We start from the raw sequence: 21,706 nt of genomic DNA, 5'->3' as shown, positions 1-21,706 counted from the left end.
GATCACAACATCCGAAAAGAAAAAGGGCTGACGGGTGAAGCCATTTATTCATTGTTTAATTATTTTGTGTGTTTAATGGATTGGAAACGAATTAATTGTTATTGCACATTCATGAGTACGGACTAGAGCAAAGCAATTCACAGTAACAACTAGGGCTGTGTTTAAAAAATTGAATAATCAATATCGAATAATTTTTATTCATGATTATTTTAATATCTCTTTTTCCCATAAAATCCTTAAAAAAAAAAAAGATTTTTAAAGGCCTTTTTGGTATCTTAGGTAAGTAGTATTTTCTTACACTTATGAAAAACCTGACTTATTGCACTTTAAGACAATTCAGAGTCATTTTAATTTATATCCACAATTATTGAATTAGAATTATGAAAATACTTTCATCACATCCTTGCTGATGTCAATGTTTGTGTAACGCTAAAGCGATTGTGACACGTCTTACTTTCATTAATTAACAAAATCATTTAATCAGTTAATGCCTGCAAAATTTTATTTGGACTTGATAGTTAAGAAGAATTGATTTTTCATAATTAATCAATATTGAATTGAAGTGAATCGAATTGAACTGAACTCTATCCCTAGTTTACAACCTGTCCAAGAGACATACAAAAGAAGACAGAACGGTGAAACACGATTTTCTTAAAAAAAAAAAAAACATGAAGGAAGGATGAGAGAGAAAAAAAAACAATAGTTGTTGTTCTGTATTTTAGCCTACGAGAAGCACTTTGTGAAAATTGAAATACCAATTTATGATATCAATAAAATGCCCTACTAAATTATATGGTGATATACTGGCTTTAATACGTTCAACGTTCTGGTCAGGTCCTTTGTCCAAGCAGGCGGAGGCGGCGCTGACCAAGCGGCCGTTGTCCAATACCCGACGTGCGGCCGACAGGAGCCTGGGCCCCATGCTGCCGTCTACTCGCAACTTCCTGTGGGAATTCCACCAAGCGTTCAACCGTAAGCTGGCCAGCGTGCTGCACAACCAGGCCTTCCTGTGGAGTAACATGTGACTTTCTGCTCTTGAAAAAGACACTCTGGGTGATGTGTGTGTTTTAAATGTGTTATTTATTTCTTTTGCGTTTTACCATGATTTAAAAAAGATATATTTGACAAATATTAGGGTGAAAAACAATACGACTTGACTATGGTTTGGTGCTGAAGCTCCAAAGTTGAATGTGGAAAGCTGTTTGAACATTTATTTGATCAGCCCAAGTACTGGTACGCTCTTTGCTATCACTTTGACTTACTAGTAGGACAACTACATGTTACTAGCGAGGCAAAAAGTTGACAACTGTGCGCTATTATTACTTGAAGAGACATTATGAAATTCTTCTTAATATCTAGCATGTCTCGAAAAGTACCAGTAGTGCGCAAATGTCAGCAAGGGCACAGTTTTGCCTAACTAGTAACCTATACCCAGTTATCCTGCTAGTAGCCAAAGTTACTTACTAGTGAAGACAAAGAGTCTACTAGTAAATAACCTGCCGGCCGCCGCTATAGTAACAAGTGTGACTCCTGGAGCTTGTCATATTGCCAAAGATTGTTTTGTATTGTTTTTCACCATTTTAGATGAAATGAAAATTTTTCCATTAAATTTGTAGAAAATAAACAAACTTACTTCACGTTGGACATTGCATTCCACACATGCACTACTCTCACACAATACGTAAATTACTGTCGCAGACGCTACTAAAACACTCTCACACACAATAGTGAAATTGTCTCCGTCTTATTACAAAAAAATTTATGATTTTTTTTTTTAAATCATATCAGGCGATTAATTTTGTTTAATTGTAATTAATTGCATGATTTCAATAGTTAACTTGCGATTAATTGCAAATTTTATATCTGTTCTAAATGTACAACAAAAACATTTTTTCTAGGTTTTCATACTATTGTTAACAAAAGTGGAAAAAAATGTTAAATAGAAAGTTCAAATGGATTTTTGACTTCTATAGTCGTCAATGGCAGCGAATTAGTTAATTATATTTTATTGTCATTATTGTGGAAATGCTGCAATGCAATAATAGAATGTTATTGTGGTTTTTATTCTGCACACTTTTTTTTTTACCTTTGACAGATTGCAGTACAGGTATTATTTTTATTCATTTATCGCTCAGCTACAATTAATACTTTGTCATTTTCACATAATTTATCTTTCAATTTCCTTCATAAGCATTCAACTTAGCATTTAGCTATTAGCATTCAGCTTTCAGCATTCCCACTTAGTCTAGTTTATTTATTTTATTTTATTTTAACTTTGATCTTTCTCACATTACTAGAAAATCACAATGTCTCATCACGAGTGAGCTATTTTTAAAACAGGCCCGGGCACCTGGGCACCAGCTGGTGACCTCAAATTTAGGCAGGCCATAACCATGACTTCTGGAAAAGTAGCACTTTGTCACCATCTTGTGGCATCTACGGGCAATTACAAACCTTTGAGGACCAGGGATACCCTGGCAATTTGTTGCTTGGCAGATTTCGAAGGGGTGACTAAACATTTGTGCTCCACAAACATTGATGATTCCAGGGCAAGCATTCGCATATAATTTGTTATTTGCGCTTAAACTTTAAAGCGATGTTTGTTGTTATGTTTTTATGCTTGCGGGCACCTGATTGGCCGACAGATGAAAGTGGGTGGCAGTACAAGGGCTGAAATGATCTGTTACACACACGCACACACACACACGTGTATTATCTGTGTTCTAATGAGTGTGAAATGTGAGCAGTGGACCAATGGAAAGAGGCTGGCTGCTTCACAGCAGGTGATGACGATGATGTTGTTTTTCTTCCGCCTGTGTGAACCGGCGTCATTATTCCGTGTTTCTATTTCCAGGCCTGGTCTCACTCAAAAACATCACTCGCAGAGAATGGATAGAAAAAGTCTACACACCTCACCTCAAATGCCAGGTTTTTGTGACAAGATTTTAAAACTTATACACCACTCAGCTGAAATCATTAAATCTTTTTGAGAGGGAAAATTATAAACAAGGGAGAGCATGTGATTGCGTAAGTGTACACACCCTCTTATAACCGTTTTCTGAATTATCGAATCACACGTTAAATGGGAGTCAGCACAAATTAATGTGCCACTGATTAACCCTATATAAAGTTCAAGCTGCTCTGACCAGTTTGTCAGTAGCTGAATAAGCTGTAAATAACAACACGTCAAAATATTTCTTTTCTTCTTTTTTTTAGGTACAAATAATTAAACGTACAATCTGAAACTATTCCCATTTATTTTTTATTTAATTGCAGAATAATTGGAATAATAATAATTATATAAATAATAAATAAATAATAAATAAATAATAAATAAATAATAAATAAATAATAATAATAATTGGAATTTTTCTCAACAAAAATGAGCGCACAATATTTGCATCAAATCCTGAGTAACAGCCAAATTTCAGAATGTCATTTAAGTGGTTGTCAGTGTGCGGAGGGAGGGGTGGACAAAATGAGCAACGATGCTTCATTTTAGTGAAAAACCAGAGAATGCAATTTCTGTAAAAAATGCGTGTGAAGGCTGTGAGGCTGAATGAAAACCTGTGGAATTATTTAGAATGATATTAAATTACATGGAATGATATACAATCACCCGGAATGAGCTAAACACGCTAAAGTTGGAATGGTTTGAATTCATCTAGAAACAGTTGAAGGAAGAAAAATAGCATAAAAATAAAGTAGCAAGAAACAAGTTAATTAACAACTTAAGTTTGGTGAAAAACTACACTTTGTGCTCTGTCCTCATGGGCCCGAATGAAACCCTAGACGGGCCAGTTCTGGCCCACGGGCTGTATTTTTGACAACCCTGCTTTACCATTTTCGAATTCTCACCTCATTCTCACTTATTTTAAGTACTTATTGATGTCTTCTATACGCCGTGCATTGAATGGCTTGAGACAGCCCACCTGGTGATTAGCAATTCTTCCTTTTGAAAGCAGCTTGCTCGCTCCATTGTTGGTTTAACCTCCTCGTTCGCCGCCGAGGTGTCTTCTAATCAAACGTCCTGATGGATTTTCGCTAAGCTGAGAGCTCTTGGCCGACTGAAACAATATCCCAGTGGCTCGTTTTTGTGGCCATAGATTCCCAATCCCCTCCGCGATGGTAATCGCCTCACGTCGTATTGTTGTATTGTCCGTGTGCTCGCTGTTACTGACTGAATGAAACGGTGATACTGTCACTTTCTGTCCTGCCTTTTCTACAGTACACAACATTACCTTTTTAGCTTAAACCTTAATCTGTCTTTTGGTGGGGAATCTGTAAAATGATCAAACTTTAAAGGTCATGTATGCTCCACCTACATCCGCTGGCAGAAACAGAAACAAGGCTGTGCAATTTTGTGTTGCCCATCTGTCAAGGATATCTGATGCTGATTAGGATGAATTTTTTTGATTTAATTTTCGAATTATATATATTTTTAATATCCATTTTTATTTTCACTTTTAGTCATTTATTTATTTACAATTTTGACAGTTTTGATCGTCCATACCAGTGATGATGATTGTCTTATGTTTCAAATTGCTGCAATATAGCGCCAACTACTGCTGAGGAGGACTAAAAACCTCAGATTTTTTTTTGTGCCTGTAGTAGTAGTAATACGCGATACCTTAAAATAAAGCCAGTATCAGCCTTATCCCTACATAGATTCACCTAAATTCAATACAGTATGGAACTCAGAGGATAAGCTTTGCCGCACTTTGATATAAGAAGAGTCTCTTTTCTCTGTCAGTTAAGATGTGACCCTCTCTGGTCTCAATTATTTGTCTGATAGCTGTCTCATGTCAGGCTGTTTTTCCCCCATTCTTGACACCTCTTTATCTCACATAGCTTTTGACAGAACCGTAATGGAAAAGGTGGACATAAAGTCGGATTGCATGTCACACGGATTTTGATTTTGATTTGTGGCGAGAAGACAGGCTGTGTTATGGACAATTTGCACCAGGCCAAATGAGGGGGGAGAGGGGGGGGGGGGGGCACATCCTTTGATTTGATGTCAGAGTGAGTGGGAGGTCTGCGTGCGCTGTTCGATTAATGAGGGTGGGGGCATCTTTGTGAATTCAGGCAGGGCTGGTGAGCCAGCATGACCAGCGTGTTAATTACATGACAGGACTGACATTTTTTTGAGGCTACATTATACACTTGCAAGAAAATGTACAGTATTTTGAACCCTTCTGAATGAAATATAATAATATTGTGGTTATTGAAACTGAATTTAAGGCACCACTGTATTATATATATATATATATATATATATATATATATATATATATATATATATATATATATATATATATATATATATATATTCTAACTAAAACGTGGTTTTGGGGAGGGGGGTTTGGAATAGAATGAATCAATGGCATTTCTATTCACTATTAAGGGCAAATTGATTTGACATACAAGTTAATTGAAGTTGGTCAAAGAACGAGTTAACCTCTTAAGTCAAGGCATAACTGTATGTATTTTTTTTTATACTTCAGTGCAACTAAATTTAAAGCCTCCTCTATTGGTGGCTGCAAGACCTAATCTAATGAGGCATGAAGCTAAAGATAATGAAGTTATTCTAATCTGATACCTTTGAAAATGAAACATTTTGGAGAGCCGCTTTTCATCTGAGTGCACATGATTGCCTGCAGGGACCTCCAAAAAAAAATTCAAGTGCCAGAAGCGAAAACAAGCAGAGCATTCCTGTACAGAAATAGACAATCTGTTCTGATTCTTGTTTTTATGAGCTGTGATGCCAGTCTGGCGGGAGGAGGAGGAGGAGGAGGGGGGGCCCGTTGGGAATACTGTGACATTTGACTCCGACATTCCCACGATTTGCAAGACACGCCGGAGTTCCGTTATCGGAAATGATGCGGCGCAGTTATGTGGGACGTATTAAGTGCACAGCCATCTATTTTCTATTCTGTTTCCACATTGGGGTCACAGGTGAGCTGGAGTTGGTCTCGGTGGACTTTTGGTAGACACTCTGGACTGGTGGACGGTCAATCGCAGTCAATCAACCAGGGGTCGGCAGTCTTGACTGCTGTGATGAAGACGACGTGGCTGTGATGAAGACGACGTGGCTGTGACAAAGACGACTTGGCTGTGACGAAGACGACTTGGCTGAGACGAGGACGACTTGGCTGAGACGAGGACGACTTGGATGTGTCGAAGACGACTTGGCTGTGACGAGGACGACTTGGCTGTGATGAGGACGACTTGGCTGTGACGAAGCCGACTTAGATGTGTCAGACGACATGTCTGTGACGAAGACGACTTGGCTGAGACGAGGACGACTTGGCTGAGACGAGGACGACTTAGATGTGTCGAAGACGACTTGGCTGTGACGAGGACGACTTGGCTGTGATGAGGACGACTTGGCTGTGACGAAGCCGACTTAGATGTGTCAAAGACGACGTGGCTGTGACGAAGACGACATGTCTGTGACGAAGACGACTTGACTGTGGCAATGGCTACTTGGCTGTGACAAAGATGACTACTAATGACTAATGGCTACTTGGCTGTGACGAGGACGACTTGGCTGTGACGAGGACGACTCCCACACATAACGTAGAGAATGCTCCCACAATGACTAAACGAACCCCACAAACTAAATACACCTCTGCTAATTGCTTGACAAGACACACCTGGGGAAGACACAAGCGGCTGAGGGCACTTATTGGTCAACACACTGGGGAAGGGAAGACACACAGACGGACGTGGTTTACACATAACGAGACGAGGGGAAAGACAAGGAACACAAAACAAAACACTGACTACTCAGACAACAACCCCACAGAACCGAAAGTTGACAGAAAGGAGCCGTAGTTTGAAATTCAAACCCAAACATCGGAACTGTGAGGCACACATGCTAACCACTGTTCCACCGTGATGCCAAAAATATGCATTGAAACATCAGCATGACTTCATCGTCAAGACAAGTAGAAGTTCATAGAGGATGATGATGAGCGGGAAGGTGTCGAGTCTCTCTATTGTTTTTCTCTCTCTCTCTTCTTTTCACACGCTGCAATCAAGAACGCTTTTAACTCAACACTGCCGCCTTATTAAAAGTCTTTGTCTCGCTGCCACATCAGCAGCAGTTGCAGAGGCAGTGGGTGGAATTTGAAACCACTATTCATTAGTCCCTTTCTTTCAAAATCAGTGTGGGAGACTCGAGGTGTTATTTGCGCAGTTTGATATAGTGAACATTTCTGATATGGACAAAAGTATATGTGGACATTTTCCGTATCATTCCATCGAGGAAATACAAAAGGTAGCATATAGAAGAAGTAGTAAAGGTAGAGAAGGTCCCCTGTGAGTATTGTGGTATGCTCTGTTTGTACGTGCAGCATTTGTCTGAAGGTTTATAGCTAACATAACATCTATGCTATTTCCGCATTTTGCATTATATGTTAGCATTAGGCTATGCTCTGCTTGAATATTTTCACGTTTAAATTTGATTTTGGGCTCTTTCTTTGGTCAGTTTTTGTTGTGATGAAAAAACTTGAGCTTAAACTTGATTCAAGTACATGTTAGTAGTGCAAGGGAGTCTTCTTTTCATTTCCTCAAAACTCTTTTTATATGATAGCAGAAGTGGCAAATCCAGGCCCAGAAAGTAAAAACCCTGGCATAGTTTGGCTTTAGCCTCTTGTGCTAGCTAACTAGCAGGTAAACAAGCACCTGGGGAGCTAGCTAGGGAGCTCGCTAGCTAGCATCTGGGGCTAAAGCCAAACTGTAGTAGGGTTTTTACATTCTGGACCTGAATTTGTCACCTCTGTACAATAGCCTCCCCATTTATTGACTGATAATAATTTACACTATAGAGAGACCATAAAAATTACTCATGATATTACCAAATTTGAATATATTTGTTGGTATGACTGATTTATATGAGAGATAATCAGAGCAGGGGCCAAAACGTTCCTAATTAAAATTAAACTGCGCTAATGAATTAACCACCAGGGGGTGCTAGAACTACAAAATGGAATACAACCTCAACTTTTTAACAGATGTGTTGCTTTTAATATTGCGACATGACGACAATATTGTGGCAATTTCAATATGGCGACATTACGATATTGCAGTTACTGTTACATCCTTGCAATTAACACACATTTAATTTGCATTGCACATACTTTATTGACACATTAACTCACAGTTGGCAAACATCATCCACAGTTTGATCAAAAATGAATAAATGGATGCCACTCAAATGCTTTACAGTCAACATCCTGATTCGTCTCAAATCCCTCATGAGTCACGGCGAGGTAGAACGGATCTTTGCTACACATCTTACCCGGTTTTGGCCTGATTTAACTTCACATACGAATTACTCACAACATGCTCACACCTGCATGACATGATCCCGCAAATAGCTAAAGGTAACCAAAGGTTTTTTGATTAAATGCGAGTTCATTGTCTGAAAGGCACTTTACAACTCTTGCCTGACAGCTCCATCATAATAAATCAACGTGCGTCATTCACTGTCATGCGTACAAGGCGCTATACAGTCCCAATGGGTATCACGGTTTACATTATCCTTTATTATTACATAGCGAGTCTAATCCTTTTTTCTGGAGAAAAAGCCTGGTTAGCTCAGTCGGTAGAGCATGAGACTCTTAATCTCAGGGTCGTGGGTTCGAGCCCCCCATTGGGCGATAGTTAGTTTTATCTAAAATCTTAAACGTATACGAGACTCCATACCAAATTTAAAATCATAGTAATCAAAAGGTAAAAGCCCGGTTAGCTCAGTCGGTAGAGCATGAGACTCTTAATCTCAGGGTCGTGGGTTCGAGCCCCACATTGGGCGTTGCTTTTGTCTGAAATCTTAGGCGTATACAAGACTCCATACCAAATTTAAAAACAGAGAAATCAACAAGTAAAAGCCTGGTTAGCTCAGTCGGTAGAGCATGAGACTCTTAATCTCAGGGTCGTGGGTTCGAGCCCCACATTGGGCGTTATTCAGTTTTGTCTGAAATCTTAGGCGTATACGAGGCTCCATACCAGATTTAAAAACATAGTACTCAAAAATTAAAAGCCCGGTTAGCTCAGTCGGTAGAGCATGAGACTCTTAATCTCAGGGTCGTGGGTTTGAGCCCCACATTTGGCGATAGTTAATTTTGTCTAAAATCTTAAACGTTTACGAGACTCCATACCAAATTTAAAATCATAGTAATCAAAAGGTAAAAGCCCGGTTAGCTCAGTCGGTAGAGCATGAGACTCTTAATTTCAGGGTCGTGGGCTCGAGCCCCACATTGGGCGATACTCAGTTTTGTCTGAAATCTTAGGCGTATACGAGACTCCATACCAAATTTAAAAACAGAGTAATCAACAAGTAAAAGCCTGGTTAGCTCAGTCGGTAGAGCATGAGACTCTTAATCTCAGGGTCGTGGGTTCGAGCCCCACATTGGGCGTTATTCAGTTTTGTCTGAAATCTTAGGCGTATACGAGACTCCAAACCAAATTTAAAAACATAGTAATCAACAAGTAGAAGCCCGGTTAGCTCAGTCGGTAGAGCATGAGACTCTTAATCTCAGGGTCGTGGGTTCGAGCCCCACATTGGGTGATATTCAGTTTTGTCTGAAATCTTAGGCGTATACGAGACTCCATACCAAATTTAAAAACATAGTAATCAACAAGTAAGAGCCCGGTTAGCTCAGTCGGTAGAGCATGAGACTCTTAATCTCAGGGTCGTGGGTTCGAGCCCCACATTGGGCGATATTCAACTTTGTCTGAGATCTTAGGCGTATACGAGACTCCATACCAAATTTAAAATCATAGTAATCAACATGTAAAAGCCTGGTTAGCTCAGTCGGTAGAGCATGAGACTCTTAATCTCAGGGTCGTGGGTTCGAGCCCCACATTGGGCGATAGATAGTTTTGTCTAAAATCTTAAACGTATACGAGACTCCATACCAAATTTAAAAACATAGTAATCAACAAGTAAAAGCCCGGTTAGCTCAGTCGGTAGAGCATGAGACTCTTAATCTCAGGGTCGTGGGTTCGAGCCCCACATTGGGCGATATTCAACTTTGTCTGAGATCTTAGGCGTATACGAGACTCCATACCAAATTTAAAATCATAGTAATCAACATGTAAAAGCCTGGTTAGCTCAGTCGGTAGAGCATGAGACTCTTAATCTCAGGGTCGTGGGTTCGAGCCCCACATTGGGCGATAGATAGTTTTGTCTAAAATCTTAAACGTATACGAGACTCCATACCAAATTTAAAAACATAGTAATCAACAAGTAAAAGCCCGGTTAGCTCAGTCGGTAGAGCATGAGACTCTTAATCTCAGGGTCGTGGGTTCGAGCCCCACATTGGGCGATAGCTGTTTTTGTCTAAAATCTTAAACGTATACGAGGCTCCATACCAAATTTAAAATCATAGTAACCAACAAATAAAAGCCCGATTAGCTCAGTCGGTAGAGCATGAGACTCTTATTCTCAGAGTCGTGGGTTCGAGCCCCACATTGGGCGATATTCAGCTTTGTCTGCAATCTTAGGCGTATACGAGACTCCATACCAAATTTAAGAACATAGGAATCAACAAGTAAAAGCCTGGTTAGCTCAGTCGGTAGAGCATGAGGCTCTTAATCTCAGGGTCGTGGGTTCAAGCCCCACATTGGGCGATGCTTTTGTCTGAAATCTTAGGCGTATACAAGACTCCATACCAAATTTGAAAACATAGTAATAAACAAGTAAAAGCCCGGTTAGCTCAGTCGGTAGAGCATGAGACTCTTAATCTCAGGGTCGTGGGTTCGAGCCCCACATTGGGCGATAGTTAGTTTTGTCTAAAATCTTAAACGTATACGAGACTACATACCAAATTTAAAAACATAGTAATCAACAAGTAAAATCCCGGTTAGCTCAGTTGGTAGAGCATGAGACTCTTATTCTTAGGGTTGTGGGTTCGAGCCCCTCATTGGGCGATACTATTGTCTGAAATCTTAGGCGTATACAAGACTCCATACCAAATTTAAAAACATAGTAATCAACAAGTAAAAGCACGGTTAGCTCAGTCGGTAGAGCATGAGACTCTTAATCTCAGGGTCATGGGTTTGAGCCCCACATTGGGCGATATTCAGTTTTGTCTGAAATCTTAGGCGTATACAAGACTCCATACCAAATTTAAAAACATAGTAATCAACAAGTAAAAGCACAATTAGCTCAGTCGGTAGAGCATGAGACTCTTAATCTCAGGGTCGTGGGTTCGAGCCCCACATTGGGTGATATTCAGTTTTGTCTGAAATCTTAGGCGTATACGAGACTCCATACCAAATTTAAAAACATAGGACTCAACAAGTAAAAGCCCGGTCAGCTCAGTCGGTAGAGCATGAGACTCTTATTCTCAGGGTTGTGGGTTCGAGCCCCACATTGGGCGATATTCAGTTTTTTCTTAAATCTTAGGCGTATACGAGACTCCATACCAAATTTAAAAACATAGGAATCAATAAGAAAAAGCACGGTTAGCTCACTTGGTAGAGCATGAGACTCTAAATCTCAGGGTCATGGGTTCGAGCCCCACATTGGGTGATAGTTGGTTTTGTCTAAAATCTTAAACGTATACGAGACTCCATACCAAATTAAAAAACATAGTAATCAACAAGCAAAAGCCCGGTTAGCTCAGTCGGTAGAGCATGAGACTCTTAATCTCAGGGTCGTGGGTTCGAGCCCCACATTGGGCGATACTTTTGTCTGAAATCTTAGGCGTATACAAGACTCCATACCAAATTTAAAAACATAGTAATCAACAATTAAAAGCCCGGTTAGCTCAGTCGGTAGAGCATGAGACTCTTAATCTCAGGGTCGTGGGTTCGAGCCCCACATTGGGCGATACTTTTGTCTGAAATCTTAGGCGTATACAAGACTCCATACCAAATTTAAAAACATAGTAATAAACAAGTAAAAGCCCGGTTAGCTCAGTCGGTAGAGCATGAGACTCTTAATCTCAGGGTCGTGGGTTCGAGCCCCACATTGGGCGATCCTTTTGTCTGAAATCTTAGACGTATACGAGGCTCCATACCAGATTTAAAAACATAGTAATCAAAAATTAAAAGCCCGGTTAGCTCAGTCGGTAGAGCATGAGACTCTTAATCTCAGGGTTGTGGGTTCGAGCCCCACATTGGGCGATAGTTAGTTTTGTCTAAAATCTTAAACGTATACGAGACTCCATACCAAATTTAAAAACATAGTAATCAACAAGTAAAAGCCCGGTTAGCTCAGTCGGTAGAGCAAGAGACTCTTAATTTCAGGGTCGTGGGTTCGAGCCCCACATTGGGCGATATTCAGTTTTGTCTGAAATCTAAGGCGTATACGAGACTCCATACCAAATTTAAAAACATAGGAATCAACAAGTAAAAGCCCGGTTAGCTCAGTCGGTAGAGCATGAGACTCTTAATCTCAGGGTCGTGGGTTCGAGCCCCACATTGGGCGATACTTTTGTCTGAAATCTTAGGCGTATACAAGACTCCATACCAAATTTAAAAACATAGTAATCAACAAGTAAAAGCCCGGTTAGCTCAGTCGGTAGAGCATGAGACTCTTAATCTCAGGGTCGTGGGTTCGAGCCCCACATTGGGCGATACTTTTGTCTGAAATCTTAGGCGTATACAAGACTCCATACCAAATTTAAAAACATAGTAATAAACAAGTAAAATCCCGGTTAGCTCAGTCGGTAGAGCATGAGACTCTTAATCTCAGGGTCGTGGGTTCGAGCCCCACATTGGGCGATCCTTTTGTCTGAAATCTTAGACGTATACGAGGCTCCATACCAGATTTAAAAACATAGTACTCAAAAATTAAAAGCCCGGTTAGCTCAGTCGGTAGAGCATGAGACTCTTAATCTCATGGTCGTGGGTTCGAGCCCCACATTGGGCGATAGTTAGTTTTGTCTAAAATCTTAAACGTATACGAGACTCCATACCAAATTTAAAAACATAGTAATCAACAAGTAAAAGCCCGGTTAGCTCAGTCGGTAGAGCAAGAGACTCTTAATTTCAGGGTCGTGGGTTCGAGCCCCACATTGGGCGATATTCAGTTTTGTCTGAAATCTAAGGCGTATACGAGACTCCATACCAAATTTAAAAACATAGGAATCAACAAGTAAAAGCCCGGTTAGCTCAGTCGGTAGAGCATGAGACTCTTAATCTCAGGGTCGTGGGTTCGAGCCCCACATTGGGCGATAGTTTGTTTTGTCTAAAATCTTAAACGTATACGAGGCTCCATACCAGATTTAAAAACATAGTACTCAAAAATTAAAAGCCCGGTTAGCTCAGTCGGTAGAGCATGAGACTCTTAATCTCAGGGTCGTGGGTTCGAGCCCCACATTGGGCGATACTTCCGTCTGAAATCTTAGGCGTATACAAGACTCCATACCAAATTTAAAAACATAGTAATAGACAAGTAAAAGCCCGGTTAGCTCAGTCGGTAGAGCATGAGACTCTTAATCTCAGGGTCGTGGGTTCGAGCACCACATTGGGCGATACTTTTGTCTGAAATCTTAGGCGTATACAAGACTCCATACCAAATTTAAAAACATAGTAATAAACAAGTAAAAGCCCGGTTAGCTCAGTCGGTAGAGCATGAGACTCTTAATCTCAGGGTCGTGGGTTCGAGCCCCACATTGGGCGATCCTTTTGTCTGAAATCTTAGGCGTATACGAGGCTCCATACCAGATTTAAAAACATAGTACTCAAAAATTAAAAGCCCGGTTAGCTCAGTCGGTAGAGCATGAGACTCTTAACCTCAGGGTCGTGGGTTCGAGCCCCACATTGGGCGATACTTCTGTCTGAAATCTTAGGCGTATACAAGACTCCATACCAAATTTAAAAACATAGTAATCAACAAGTAAAAGCCCGGTTAGCTCAGTCGGTAGAGCATGAGACTCTTAATCTCAGGGTCGTGGGTTCGAGCACCACATTGGGCGATACTTTTGTCTGAAATCTTAGGCGTATACAAGACTCCATACCAAATTTAAAAACATAGTAATAAACAAGTAAAAGCCTGGTTAGCTCAGTCGGTAGAGCATGAGACTCTTAATCTCAGGGTCGTGGGTTCGAGCCCCACATTGGGCGATCCTTTTGTCTGAAATCTTAGGCGTATACGAGGCTCCATACCAGATTTAAAAACATAGTACTCAAAAATTAAAAGCCCGGTTAGCTCAGTCGGTAGAGCATGAGACTCTTAATCTCAGGGTCGTGGGTTTGAGCCCCAAATTGGGCGATATTCAGTTTTGTCTGAAATCTTAGCCGTATACGAGACTCCATACCAAATTTAAAAACATAGGAATCAACAAGTAAAATCCCGGTTAGCTCAGTCAGTAGAGCATGAGACTCTTAATCTCGGGGTCGTGGGTTCGAGCCCCACATTGGGCGATCCTTTTGTCTGAAATCTTAGGCGTATACGAGGCTCCATACCAGATTTAAAAACATAGTACTCAAAAATTAAAAGCCCGGTTAGCTCAGTCGGTAGAGCATGAGACTCTTAATCTCAGGGTCGTGGGTTCGAGCCCCACATTGGGCGATACTTCTGTCTGAAATCTTAGGCGTATACAAGACTCCATACCAAATTTAAAAACATAGTAATCAACAAGTAAAAGCCCGGTTAGCTCAGTCGGTAGAGCATGAGACTCTTAATCTCAGGGTCGTGGGTTCGAGCACCACATTGGGCGATACTTTTGTCTGAAATCTTAGGCGTATACAAGACTCCATACCAAATTTAAAAACATAGTAATAAACAAGTAAAAGCCCGGTTAGCTCAGTCGGTAGAGCATGAGACTCTTAATCTCAGGGTCGTGGGTTTGAGCCCCACATTGGGCGATCCTTTTGTCTGAAATCTTAGGCGTATACGAGGCTCCATACCAGATTTAAAAACATAGTACTCAAAAATTAAAATCCCGGTTAGCTCAGTCGGTAGAGCATGAGACTCTTAATCTCAGGGTCGTGGGTTCGAGCCCCACATTGGGCGATACTTCTGTCTGAAATCTTAGGCGTATACAAGACTCCATACCAAATTTAAAAACATAGTAATCAACAAGTAAAAGCCCGGTTAGCTCAGTCGGTAGAGCATGAGACTCTTAATCTCAGGGTCGTGGGTTCGAGCACCACATTGGGCGATACTTTTGTCTGAAATCTTAGGCGTATACAAGACTCCATACCAAATTTAAAAACATAGTAATAAACAAGTAAAAGCCCGGTTAGCTCAGTCGATAGAGCATGAGACTCTTAATCTCAGGGTCGTGGGTTCGAGCCCCACATTGGGCGATCCTTTTGTCTGAAATCTTAGGCGTATACGAGGCTCCATACCAGATTTAAAAACATAGTACTCAAAAATTAAAAGCCCGGTTAGCTCAGTCGGTAGAGCATGAGACTCTTAATCTCAGGGTCGTGGGTTTGAGCCCCAAATTGGGCGATATTCAGTTTTGTCTGAAATCTTAGCCGTATACGAGACTCCATACCAAATTTAAAAACATAGGAATCAACAAGTAAAATCCCGGTTAGCTCAGTCAGTAGAGCATGAGACTCTTAATCTCGGGGTCGTGGGTTCGAGCCCCACATTGGGCGATCCTTTTGTCTGAAATCTTAGGCGTATACGAGGCTCCATACCAGATTTAAAAACATAGTACTCAAAAATTAAAAGCCTGGTTAGCTCAGTCGGTAGAGCATGAGACTCTTAATCTCAGGGTCGTGGGTTCGAGCCCCACATTGGGCGATAGTTAGTTTTGTCTAAAATCTTAAACGTATACGAGACTCCATACCAAATCTAAAAACATAGTATTGTAATCAATAAGTAAAAGCCCGGTTAGCTCAGTCGGTAGAGCATGAGACTCTTAATCTCAGGGTCGTGGGTTCGAGACCCACATTGGGCGATAGTTAGTTTTGTCTGAAATCTTAAACGTATTCTAGACTCCATACGAGATTTAAAAACATGGTACTGAACTAGTAGAAACACGGTTTGCTCAGTCGTTAGAACATGAGCCTCTTAATCTCAGTGTCGTAGTTTCGAACCCCCCCTCATTGGGCTTTTGCGGAATGTTTTATCGCCAATGTTAGGCGTATTCTCGACTCCATCTTCCGAAGAAGAAGCCTTGTCAGCTCAGTAAGCTTCAGTCGGTGCAGAGGGCATGACAGTCTCAGGGTCGTGAGCCCACATTGTGAATTTCCGTGTGTCTCTATATGGTCACATGGGTGGCAATACCCCCACAGCTTCCTCAAAACCAAACACTGACACTTTTCTACAGGGAGAAAATACAATCATGGTCTCTGCTTCACTGGCCAAGCCATGGCTAGCTGCCGGGCGCTTGGCTGTGATCGCTCGTAGCGTTGGCGGCGAGCTGGTCCTCTTGATTCCTCCTGGCGTTGGCCTTCAACGCGGGGGAGAAGGAATCCCGCCGGCTCCTGCCGAGGACTTTGCGAGCCAGTAGGCCGCAGGTTTTCCTGTACTGGTGGTGGAGCAGCGAGTAGACGAAGGGGTCGCTGGCCGCTTTGCTGTACACCAAACATTTGGAAAGCACGCCCCAGTGAGTGTTGATGTGCTCCGGGGAGAACAGCTCCACCAATCTACATCCGATAGAGCAAGAGAAATAAAGATTACTTGTGTAAGAAAATACTCAAAAAAAAAAAAAAGGAACAATTGTTGATTCAACTCATTTTCTTATGTACAGCGATTTGGTGAAAATCAATGGTGACAGTATATTGAATTATTTTTTTTTTTACCCCTCTCACATGCTGTCAACACATTTAAATTTATATAAGACATATTTAATTACAGAAAATATTATTATTATTATCAATTACTAATTACAGTGTGACCTTGAGGTATAGTGGGTTAAAATAGTTTTAGATTTTTATTTTAAGAGTGTTTTTATTTTTATTTTGTTGTTGTTTTTTAGTTAGTTATGATTAGTTTTTAGAGCAGGCATGTTTGTTGTTGTTTTTTTAATGCTTTGTTTTTGGTGATTTTTTTGTTACTTTTTTGGGGGGGCAAACATTATTTATTCATTTATTTTTGCCTAAATCGTCTCCTCGTGGTGTAAATGGTGAAATTTTTTGTGTCTCCTGAAAAATCTGACAAAATAACGTCGGCAATTATTTTAAGAAGGTGTGGCTATACGGAGTATTTGTTGAGTGCAAGAAAAAGTAAGTAAAAAAAAAGGTCACTGAATATTGTATAGTTAATTACAATTCTCAAACAAATGTTTGACCTTCCTCTTTCCGCTACAAACATACAAAAATACACATTTTAATTATTTATTTGGAATTATTTGTGCCAAAGGGGTCCAATCTATGAACGACGGTATAGTTGTTCTATGCGGAGGATAAAGAAAATAGTAACAAGCCAATCTGCTTTCAGATGTAGATCGTAAAAGTAAAAAGTCATTGGGGGAAAAATGGTCACGTAAACTACAGATACCAGAAACATCGACTTAAAGACAGTAACGGCTTACCAGTACAGCACTCATATTATTATTTCCTTCTATTGGATGAGTTTCATTAGAGTGGAAGAGCCTCCCCGTGGCGACATGACATGACAATGTCTGCAAATGTCAAGCCGCCGATGTCCTAATGCGCTTGATTGTGTTCAAGTGTGAAGAACAAGCAAACTCATTGTTTGCTGGCTAATCCGTCCTCTTAATTACGCTCATCTCCTCCTTTCTGCCAGCCGGCTATTTCCATCCCACCCAATCTAACAGCTTGTGACAGGTCGCCGGCGCTAATGCACGCGGCCAAATACTAATGAGAGCTACCGATAGCAGAGCTGGCTCATTTGCTGTCTACCCCCCCCCCCCCCCCACCAGACTTTCATTTTGTCGCCAAGGATTAAGCGTGCTTGAGAGGATCGATGGGCGGCGAGGATGAAATCTTATTGTCACCATGATGGGGATCAAGTATCAGCACAATAAGAAGGAGAGCTTCGCAAATTCAATTTGAATCCATGTAACGCGTCATTCTCAAGGCTGTAAATAGCGATTGCCGTTATCAGCGCTTAATCGGCCGTTGGAAATTCGAATCCGTTCTTTTTTTGGACTCCTGCCACATCGTGGATTTTAAAGTGATCATTTTATCTTTTTTTTTTTCTCAGGGTCGTGGGTTCGAGCCCCACATTGGGCGGTAGTTTGTTTCGGGTTAGGGTCTAGACCAGATTTAAAGATACAGTACTAAACAAGTAGAAACCCTGTTAGCTCGGTCGGTAGAGCATGAGACTCTTGATCTCAGGGTTGTGGGTTCGAGCTCCACATTGGGCGGTAGAGTTCATTTCGAGGGATTCTTTGTTAGAAATGTTAAATTAGGCATAGACTCTCTACCAGATAGAAGAAGCCCGCTTCAGACTCTTAATCTCAGGGTCGTAGGTTCGAGCCCCACATTGTGCGCTAGTTTGTTTTGTGGGATGTTTTGTCTGAAGTCTTAGGCGTATTCTAGATTCCATACCAGATTTATAAACAAGTTTATATACTTTTACAGTATAAAGTCAGAATTTAGAATGAATTAGCATGTTGTTACACATTAGACAACACTTAGGTCTTCTGGATGTCAATGCAGACTATTTAGGAGCAAGAAGAAAAGGCAGAGAAGGTCCTCTATTAAGCCACAGTGATAGTCTATTTTATAAGAAAATATATTGTATGCTGTGTATTCAATTTGCAGTTATTTTAAGGTTTAGAATTTCCGTAAAATTTATGCTACAGTAATTCCCATTAGCCCGTATATGGCATTTTACACAATATGCTAGCATTAAGCTATCAGATTCAACATATTTTCTTTCAATACTGCAAGGTTGAAGTGTCTTTTGTTTTACGTGTCAGTTTACAGTAAATTGAGAGACAAATAAACAGCTTGAAGTTAGCACATTTGTTTGCTTGTTTGGAGAACAACTTGACAGCAGCTAAATCCACACACAACATTTTTCTGGTCGATACAAAAAAAAAATGGCATGGAAGTAGGAGTTCAGAACATTCAGATTGATCCAAATATTTTAAAAATATGTAAATGTTCCCAAAGAATAAAAATAATTATGGATACCATCAAGAAACTCCAACAACCTTAGAGGGAGAAGAGCAAATCAATATTAAAATGCCAAGTCTTTTGAGTCTTGAATCAAATGTCATGAAATCCTTCTCCTCGTTTGATTAACAGCAATTTTCACAAACTGGGCGCTCACCTGGTGACGACGTACGGGGTGAAGCACAGAACAAACGTGCCGATGAAGGTGCTGATCTTGTTGGTGGACCGTTGCCTCCTTTGCTTCTGCTCGTCCAGGCACTTCTGGCGAACACTGTGGAGGAAATCATGAGATGAAGCAAAGCATGCTGGGAGATGTAGTTCTGTGTGTCATGGCTAGCTGTACATAAATATATCTTTTTTTAAGTACTTTCTTTAGTCTTTGTTTACTTTTAAAAACACAAAACAATGTATACAGTGGGTCTAAAAGTTTTTTTTTTTTACACATTTTTTTTTTATTGTTTTATATTACTATATATAATAAGCCACAATTACATATGCATTTTGTGTTTAGGGTTTCAAAAATAGGGTTTCCAAGTGGATCTAGACTTTAAAAGTAGGGTTTCAAAAGGAAGGTTTCAATGGAGAGTTTGTGGAAGAAGAAGAAATAGAAGAAGAAGAAGACCTGCCGTCCGTACCTGGGATGAATATCGACGAGCAGCAGCAGCGTCTGCATGGTGATGACGTCGATGCGCTTGCAGTGGAACCTGGCCACTTGGAGCACTTTCAAGTAGGTCACGCACATGGCCACCAGGGCGAGCAGGAAGCTGAGCCCGTGCAGAGCCACGGTGAACACCACGAAGTGCAGGCCGCCCCCCTTGGCCCTGGCGCCGCGCAGGGTGCACGACGCGTACAGGTGGTGGTAGCCCACCCATGAGCGGCAAGAGGCTGCGGCGGAGAAGCACAGCGAGTGCGCCCACGTGTAGCCCAGCGCCGCCGCCGCGTCCCGGCGTCGCACCCTGGAGTGGTAGCTGAGCGGGAAGACCACCGCCACCCACCGGTCGATGCTGAGCGCCGCCATGGTCAGCATAGAGTTGGTGGTGAGGAAGGTGTCCAGGAAGCCCACCGTCTGGCAGAGACCACCTCCCGATCCGCGCTGCTGTTGGCCGGATGCGAGGAGCCCAGCCAGGGTGAGGGGCATGTTGGAGACGCTCTGCAACAGGTTGCAGAAAGTCAGGTTGAGGATGAAGAGCGCGGGGGCTTGCTTGCGGATCCCCGGGTTGTGCACGAAGCAGATCAGCACCAGGAGGTTGGACAGCAGCGACACCGCGATGATGCCCAGCAGCAACGCGGCGCACGCCGCGTCCGCTACGTGCATGGTGCTGCCTCCTCACGCTCTTTCCTTCATCGCACCCATGTAGTCATCCAAAAGTCACATGCGTGCTCCACTCGCAGGAACGAGCTGAGTTGGCTGTTGCTTCCCAAGCTTTGACTGGATCTTGCTGGCTCATGCGCAAATACGCATCGAAGCAAAAAACATCCTCCGGGGGGAGAAAAAAGTAGTCCAAGCTTCTCTTGCTATCTTCCTGCGAATAAGTGAGTGAGTGAGTGAGTGTGTCATCGCACTCGTCTTTTCCGTCGGTGCATCACACTATAGCATCCCAATGTGTTTATAAATAGACTCACTTGGCATGGGAAAAAAATAGCAGCAGACGCACGATTGCGTGGCTGCGGGATGACGTCAACCAAACACCGACGCATTAGTGATCGATCAAGTTGGACTTTTCTTTTCTTTTTACCCCCCAAAATGAATGACTTAACATTTAGAACAGTTTTTGTTATTGCTCCAATGAAGGTGTGATGTTGATATTGCATAGCCTAGAAATTATCATTGTTATGTTTTCTGCAATTTTCCCATGCATTGAAAAAAAAATGGAATGATACAAAACAATCCAAAAATACAGTGAAACTAACTTTTTATTCTGTGTTCATTATTATTATTATTTATATGTTATTTTCCATAAGTGGTATATTGGTGCCATCATATTTTTTTTTTTACTTTATTGGGCATTTTATGATTTTATGAATGATACAAAACAATCCAAAAATACAGTGAAACAAATTTTTTATTCTGTGTTCATTATTATTATTATTTATATGTTATTTTCCATAAGTGGCATATTGGTGCCATCATATTTTTTTTTTACTTTATTGGGCATTTTAAAATGCCCCTTAATTGGAAATACAAAATGCAAACTTTTGTTGGTTTATAAATAATTAAAAAAAAATCCTTTATATATATATATATATATATATATATATATATATATATATATATATATATATATATATATATATATATATATATATATAAAATTTTATCTAAGATGCCTGTCACATGTCTGGTTCTTTTACAAAAAAAAAACTCCAGACAAAATATATAAAAAGCACCAAAAGAAAATCGAGTTGCATCATATTTCTTCATAAGTTTCGTCTGACCCTTACAGCAACTCGGGCGAAAGGTTTCCCACAACTGCGCATGAGCGTTACCAAATATGGTTCCAAGCGGAGTTAAAATGCCTCAACACGTGAAGTACAGTCTGATCTCAGTGCGAAAGACGCGATCAGTGTTGCCTCATGTGTCGCTTTGAATTCATCATGGACTTCTTCTTCTACTGCGTTGGTGGCGCAGCCTTTGGCACCGACAGGACAGTGCTCGTATAGTCAGGATCTTTCCTTCAATATTCACTGAAAAGCGAAT

The 21,706-nt window shown here is 41.0% G+C and overlaps 2 protein-coding genes and 49 non-coding genes across 55 annotated transcripts in view; 50 read left to right on the top strand and 1 right to left on the bottom strand.

The window, feature by feature from the left end:
• The window catches only part of LOC144061332 (carbohydrate sulfotransferase 15-like), a 33,022-nt gene extending 13,738 nt beyond the window's left edge, over positions 1–19,284 (top strand). For 2 of the 5 annotated variants that reach the window (XR_013296164.1, XM_077581683.1), the window contains exons 9-10: positions 835–972; positions 19,141–19,284. Coding sequence is in view for 4 of the 5 variants with exons in the window: in XM_077581683.1 (XP_077437809.1) it covers positions 835–972; positions 19,141–19,172 (170 nt within the window). In the remaining variant the exon portion in view is untranslated. Of the gene's footprint in view, positions 1–834; positions 1,726–2,854; positions 2,965–19,140 lie in introns of those variants that run through there. The other 3 variants (XM_077581680.1, XM_077581682.1, XM_077581684.1) reach the window with 3 other exon arrangements.
• Positions 8,594–8,666, top strand: trnak-cuu (transfer RNA lysine (anticodon CUU)). Its single transcript has one exon. It is a non-coding gene; the product is annotated as a tRNA-Lys (tRNA).
• trnak-cuu (transfer RNA lysine (anticodon CUU)) lies at positions 8,746–8,818 on the top strand. The gene has a single exon. It is a non-coding gene; the product is annotated as a tRNA-Lys (tRNA).
• Positions 8,894–8,966, top strand: trnak-cuu (transfer RNA lysine (anticodon CUU)). Its single transcript has one exon. It is a non-coding gene; the product is annotated as a tRNA-Lys (tRNA).
• trnak-cuu (transfer RNA lysine (anticodon CUU)) lies at positions 9,046–9,118 on the top strand. Its single transcript has one exon. It is a non-coding gene; the product is annotated as a tRNA-Lys (tRNA).
• trnak-cuu (transfer RNA lysine (anticodon CUU)) lies at positions 9,198–9,270 on the top strand. The gene has a single exon. It is a non-coding gene; the product is annotated as a tRNA-Lys (tRNA).
• Positions 9,350–9,422, top strand: trnak-cuu (transfer RNA lysine (anticodon CUU)). Its single transcript has one exon. It is a non-coding gene; the product is annotated as a tRNA-Lys (tRNA).
• Positions 9,502–9,574, top strand: trnak-cuu (transfer RNA lysine (anticodon CUU)). The gene has a single exon. It is a non-coding gene; the product is annotated as a tRNA-Lys (tRNA).
• On the top strand, positions 9,654–9,726 carry trnak-cuu (transfer RNA lysine (anticodon CUU)). The gene has a single exon. It is a non-coding gene; the product is annotated as a tRNA-Lys (tRNA).
• On the top strand, positions 9,806–9,878 carry trnak-cuu (transfer RNA lysine (anticodon CUU)). The gene has a single exon. It is a non-coding gene; the product is annotated as a tRNA-Lys (tRNA).
• On the top strand, positions 9,958–10,030 carry trnak-cuu (transfer RNA lysine (anticodon CUU)). The gene has a single exon. It is a non-coding gene; the product is annotated as a tRNA-Lys (tRNA).
• Positions 10,110–10,182, top strand: trnak-cuu (transfer RNA lysine (anticodon CUU)). The gene has a single exon. It is a non-coding gene; the product is annotated as a tRNA-Lys (tRNA).
• Positions 10,262–10,334, top strand: trnak-cuu (transfer RNA lysine (anticodon CUU)). The gene has a single exon. It is a non-coding gene; the product is annotated as a tRNA-Lys (tRNA).
• trnak-cuu (transfer RNA lysine (anticodon CUU)) lies at positions 10,414–10,486 on the top strand. The gene has a single exon. It is a non-coding gene; the product is annotated as a tRNA-Lys (tRNA).
• Positions 10,566–10,638, top strand: trnak-cuu (transfer RNA lysine (anticodon CUU)). The gene has a single exon. It is a non-coding gene; the product is annotated as a tRNA-Lys (tRNA).
• Positions 10,714–10,786, top strand: trnak-cuu (transfer RNA lysine (anticodon CUU)). The gene has a single exon. It is a non-coding gene; the product is annotated as a tRNA-Lys (tRNA).
• Positions 10,866–10,938, top strand: trnak-cuu (transfer RNA lysine (anticodon CUU)). Its single transcript has one exon. It is a non-coding gene; the product is annotated as a tRNA-Lys (tRNA).
• trnak-cuu (transfer RNA lysine (anticodon CUU)) lies at positions 11,014–11,086 on the top strand. The gene has a single exon. It is a non-coding gene; the product is annotated as a tRNA-Lys (tRNA).
• trnak-cuu (transfer RNA lysine (anticodon CUU)) lies at positions 11,166–11,238 on the top strand. Its single transcript has one exon. It is a non-coding gene; the product is annotated as a tRNA-Lys (tRNA).
• Positions 11,318–11,390, top strand: trnak-cuu (transfer RNA lysine (anticodon CUU)). Its single transcript has one exon. It is a non-coding gene; the product is annotated as a tRNA-Lys (tRNA).
• Positions 11,622–11,694, top strand: trnak-cuu (transfer RNA lysine (anticodon CUU)). Its single transcript has one exon. It is a non-coding gene; the product is annotated as a tRNA-Lys (tRNA).
• Positions 11,770–11,842, top strand: trnak-cuu (transfer RNA lysine (anticodon CUU)). The gene has a single exon. It is a non-coding gene; the product is annotated as a tRNA-Lys (tRNA).
• On the top strand, positions 11,918–11,990 carry trnak-cuu (transfer RNA lysine (anticodon CUU)). Its single transcript has one exon. It is a non-coding gene; the product is annotated as a tRNA-Lys (tRNA).
• trnak-cuu (transfer RNA lysine (anticodon CUU)) lies at positions 12,066–12,138 on the top strand. The gene has a single exon. It is a non-coding gene; the product is annotated as a tRNA-Lys (tRNA).
• Positions 12,218–12,290, top strand: trnak-cuu (transfer RNA lysine (anticodon CUU)). Its single transcript has one exon. It is a non-coding gene; the product is annotated as a tRNA-Lys (tRNA).
• Positions 12,370–12,442, top strand: trnak-cuu (transfer RNA lysine (anticodon CUU)). Its single transcript has one exon. It is a non-coding gene; the product is annotated as a tRNA-Lys (tRNA).
• Positions 12,518–12,590, top strand: trnak-cuu (transfer RNA lysine (anticodon CUU)). Its single transcript has one exon. It is a non-coding gene; the product is annotated as a tRNA-Lys (tRNA).
• Positions 12,666–12,738, top strand: trnak-cuu (transfer RNA lysine (anticodon CUU)). Its single transcript has one exon. It is a non-coding gene; the product is annotated as a tRNA-Lys (tRNA).
• trnak-cuu (transfer RNA lysine (anticodon CUU)) lies at positions 12,814–12,886 on the top strand. The gene has a single exon. It is a non-coding gene; the product is annotated as a tRNA-Lys (tRNA).
• Positions 12,966–13,038, top strand: trnak-cuu (transfer RNA lysine (anticodon CUU)). The gene has a single exon. It is a non-coding gene; the product is annotated as a tRNA-Lys (tRNA).
• trnak-cuu (transfer RNA lysine (anticodon CUU)) lies at positions 13,118–13,190 on the top strand. Its single transcript has one exon. It is a non-coding gene; the product is annotated as a tRNA-Lys (tRNA).
• Positions 13,270–13,342, top strand: trnak-cuu (transfer RNA lysine (anticodon CUU)). The gene has a single exon. It is a non-coding gene; the product is annotated as a tRNA-Lys (tRNA).
• trnak-cuu (transfer RNA lysine (anticodon CUU)) lies at positions 13,418–13,490 on the top strand. The gene has a single exon. It is a non-coding gene; the product is annotated as a tRNA-Lys (tRNA).
• Positions 13,566–13,638, top strand: trnak-cuu (transfer RNA lysine (anticodon CUU)). The gene has a single exon. It is a non-coding gene; the product is annotated as a tRNA-Lys (tRNA).
• On the top strand, positions 13,714–13,786 carry trnak-cuu (transfer RNA lysine (anticodon CUU)). Its single transcript has one exon. It is a non-coding gene; the product is annotated as a tRNA-Lys (tRNA).
• LOC144061334 (G-protein coupled receptor 26-like) lies at positions 13,789–20,605 on the bottom strand. Its single transcript, XM_077581686.1, has 3 exons — positions 19,644–20,605; positions 19,166–19,279; positions 13,789–16,566 (listed from the first exon to the last, which is right to left on the bottom strand). Exons 1-3 carry the CDS (start codon positions 20,321–20,323, stop codon positions 16,293–16,295), a joined length of 1,068 nt encoding a protein of 355 aa, XP_077437812.1. The 5' UTR covers positions 20,324–20,605; the 3' UTR covers positions 13,789–16,292.
• Positions 13,862–13,934, top strand: trnak-cuu (transfer RNA lysine (anticodon CUU)). Its single transcript has one exon. It is a non-coding gene; the product is annotated as a tRNA-Lys (tRNA).
• trnak-cuu (transfer RNA lysine (anticodon CUU)) lies at positions 14,010–14,082 on the top strand. The gene has a single exon. It is a non-coding gene; the product is annotated as a tRNA-Lys (tRNA).
• On the top strand, positions 14,158–14,230 carry trnak-cuu (transfer RNA lysine (anticodon CUU)). The gene has a single exon. It is a non-coding gene; the product is annotated as a tRNA-Lys (tRNA).
• Positions 14,310–14,382, top strand: trnak-cuu (transfer RNA lysine (anticodon CUU)). Its single transcript has one exon. It is a non-coding gene; the product is annotated as a tRNA-Lys (tRNA).
• On the top strand, positions 14,458–14,530 carry trnak-cuu (transfer RNA lysine (anticodon CUU)). The gene has a single exon. It is a non-coding gene; the product is annotated as a tRNA-Lys (tRNA).
• Positions 14,606–14,678, top strand: trnak-cuu (transfer RNA lysine (anticodon CUU)). Its single transcript has one exon. It is a non-coding gene; the product is annotated as a tRNA-Lys (tRNA).
• trnak-cuu (transfer RNA lysine (anticodon CUU)) lies at positions 14,754–14,826 on the top strand. The gene has a single exon. It is a non-coding gene; the product is annotated as a tRNA-Lys (tRNA).
• Positions 14,902–14,974, top strand: trnak-cuu (transfer RNA lysine (anticodon CUU)). Its single transcript has one exon. It is a non-coding gene; the product is annotated as a tRNA-Lys (tRNA).
• trnak-cuu (transfer RNA lysine (anticodon CUU)) lies at positions 15,050–15,122 on the top strand. Its single transcript has one exon. It is a non-coding gene; the product is annotated as a tRNA-Lys (tRNA).
• Positions 15,198–15,270, top strand: trnak-cuu (transfer RNA lysine (anticodon CUU)). Its single transcript has one exon. It is a non-coding gene; the product is annotated as a tRNA-Lys (tRNA).
• trnak-cuu (transfer RNA lysine (anticodon CUU)) lies at positions 15,346–15,418 on the top strand. The gene has a single exon. It is a non-coding gene; the product is annotated as a tRNA-Lys (tRNA).
• trnak-cuu (transfer RNA lysine (anticodon CUU)) lies at positions 15,498–15,570 on the top strand. The gene has a single exon. It is a non-coding gene; the product is annotated as a tRNA-Lys (tRNA).
• On the top strand, positions 15,646–15,718 carry trnak-cuu (transfer RNA lysine (anticodon CUU)). Its single transcript has one exon. It is a non-coding gene; the product is annotated as a tRNA-Lys (tRNA).
• Positions 15,803–15,875, top strand: trnak-cuu (transfer RNA lysine (anticodon CUU)). Its single transcript has one exon. It is a non-coding gene; the product is annotated as a tRNA-Lys (tRNA).
• Positions 18,179–18,251, top strand: trnak-cuu (transfer RNA lysine (anticodon CUU)). The gene has a single exon. It is a non-coding gene; the product is annotated as a tRNA-Lys (tRNA).
• Positions 20,606–21,706: the final 1,101 nt, after the last annotated feature.

The sequence above is a fragment of the Vanacampus margaritifer genome, chromosome 12 (genome assembly GCF_051991255.1).
Source record: "Vanacampus margaritifer isolate UIUO_Vmar chromosome 12, RoL_Vmar_1.0, whole genome shotgun sequence".
Taxonomy (NCBI): Eukaryota; Metazoa; Chordata; class Actinopteri; order Syngnathiformes; family Syngnathidae; genus Vanacampus; species Vanacampus margaritifer.
This window is presented reverse-complemented; position numbering and strand designations above follow the sequence as displayed.

Excerpts from the sequence above, each read along its gene's own strand:
- LOC144061334 (XM_077581686.1), bottom strand. The coding sequence starts at position 20,323 with ATGCACGTAGCGGACGCGGCGTGCGCCGCGTTGCTGCTGGGCATCATC. Across the intron at positions 19,280-19,643 it reads CTCGTCGATATTCATCCCAG|TGTTCGCCAGAAGTGCCTGG; the intron begins GTACGGACGGCA and ends TTTCCTCCACAG. Across the intron at positions 16,567-19,165 it reads ACCCCGTACGTCGTCACCAG|ATTGGTGGAGCTGTTCTCCC; the intron begins GTGAGCGCCCAG and ends TATCGGATGTAG.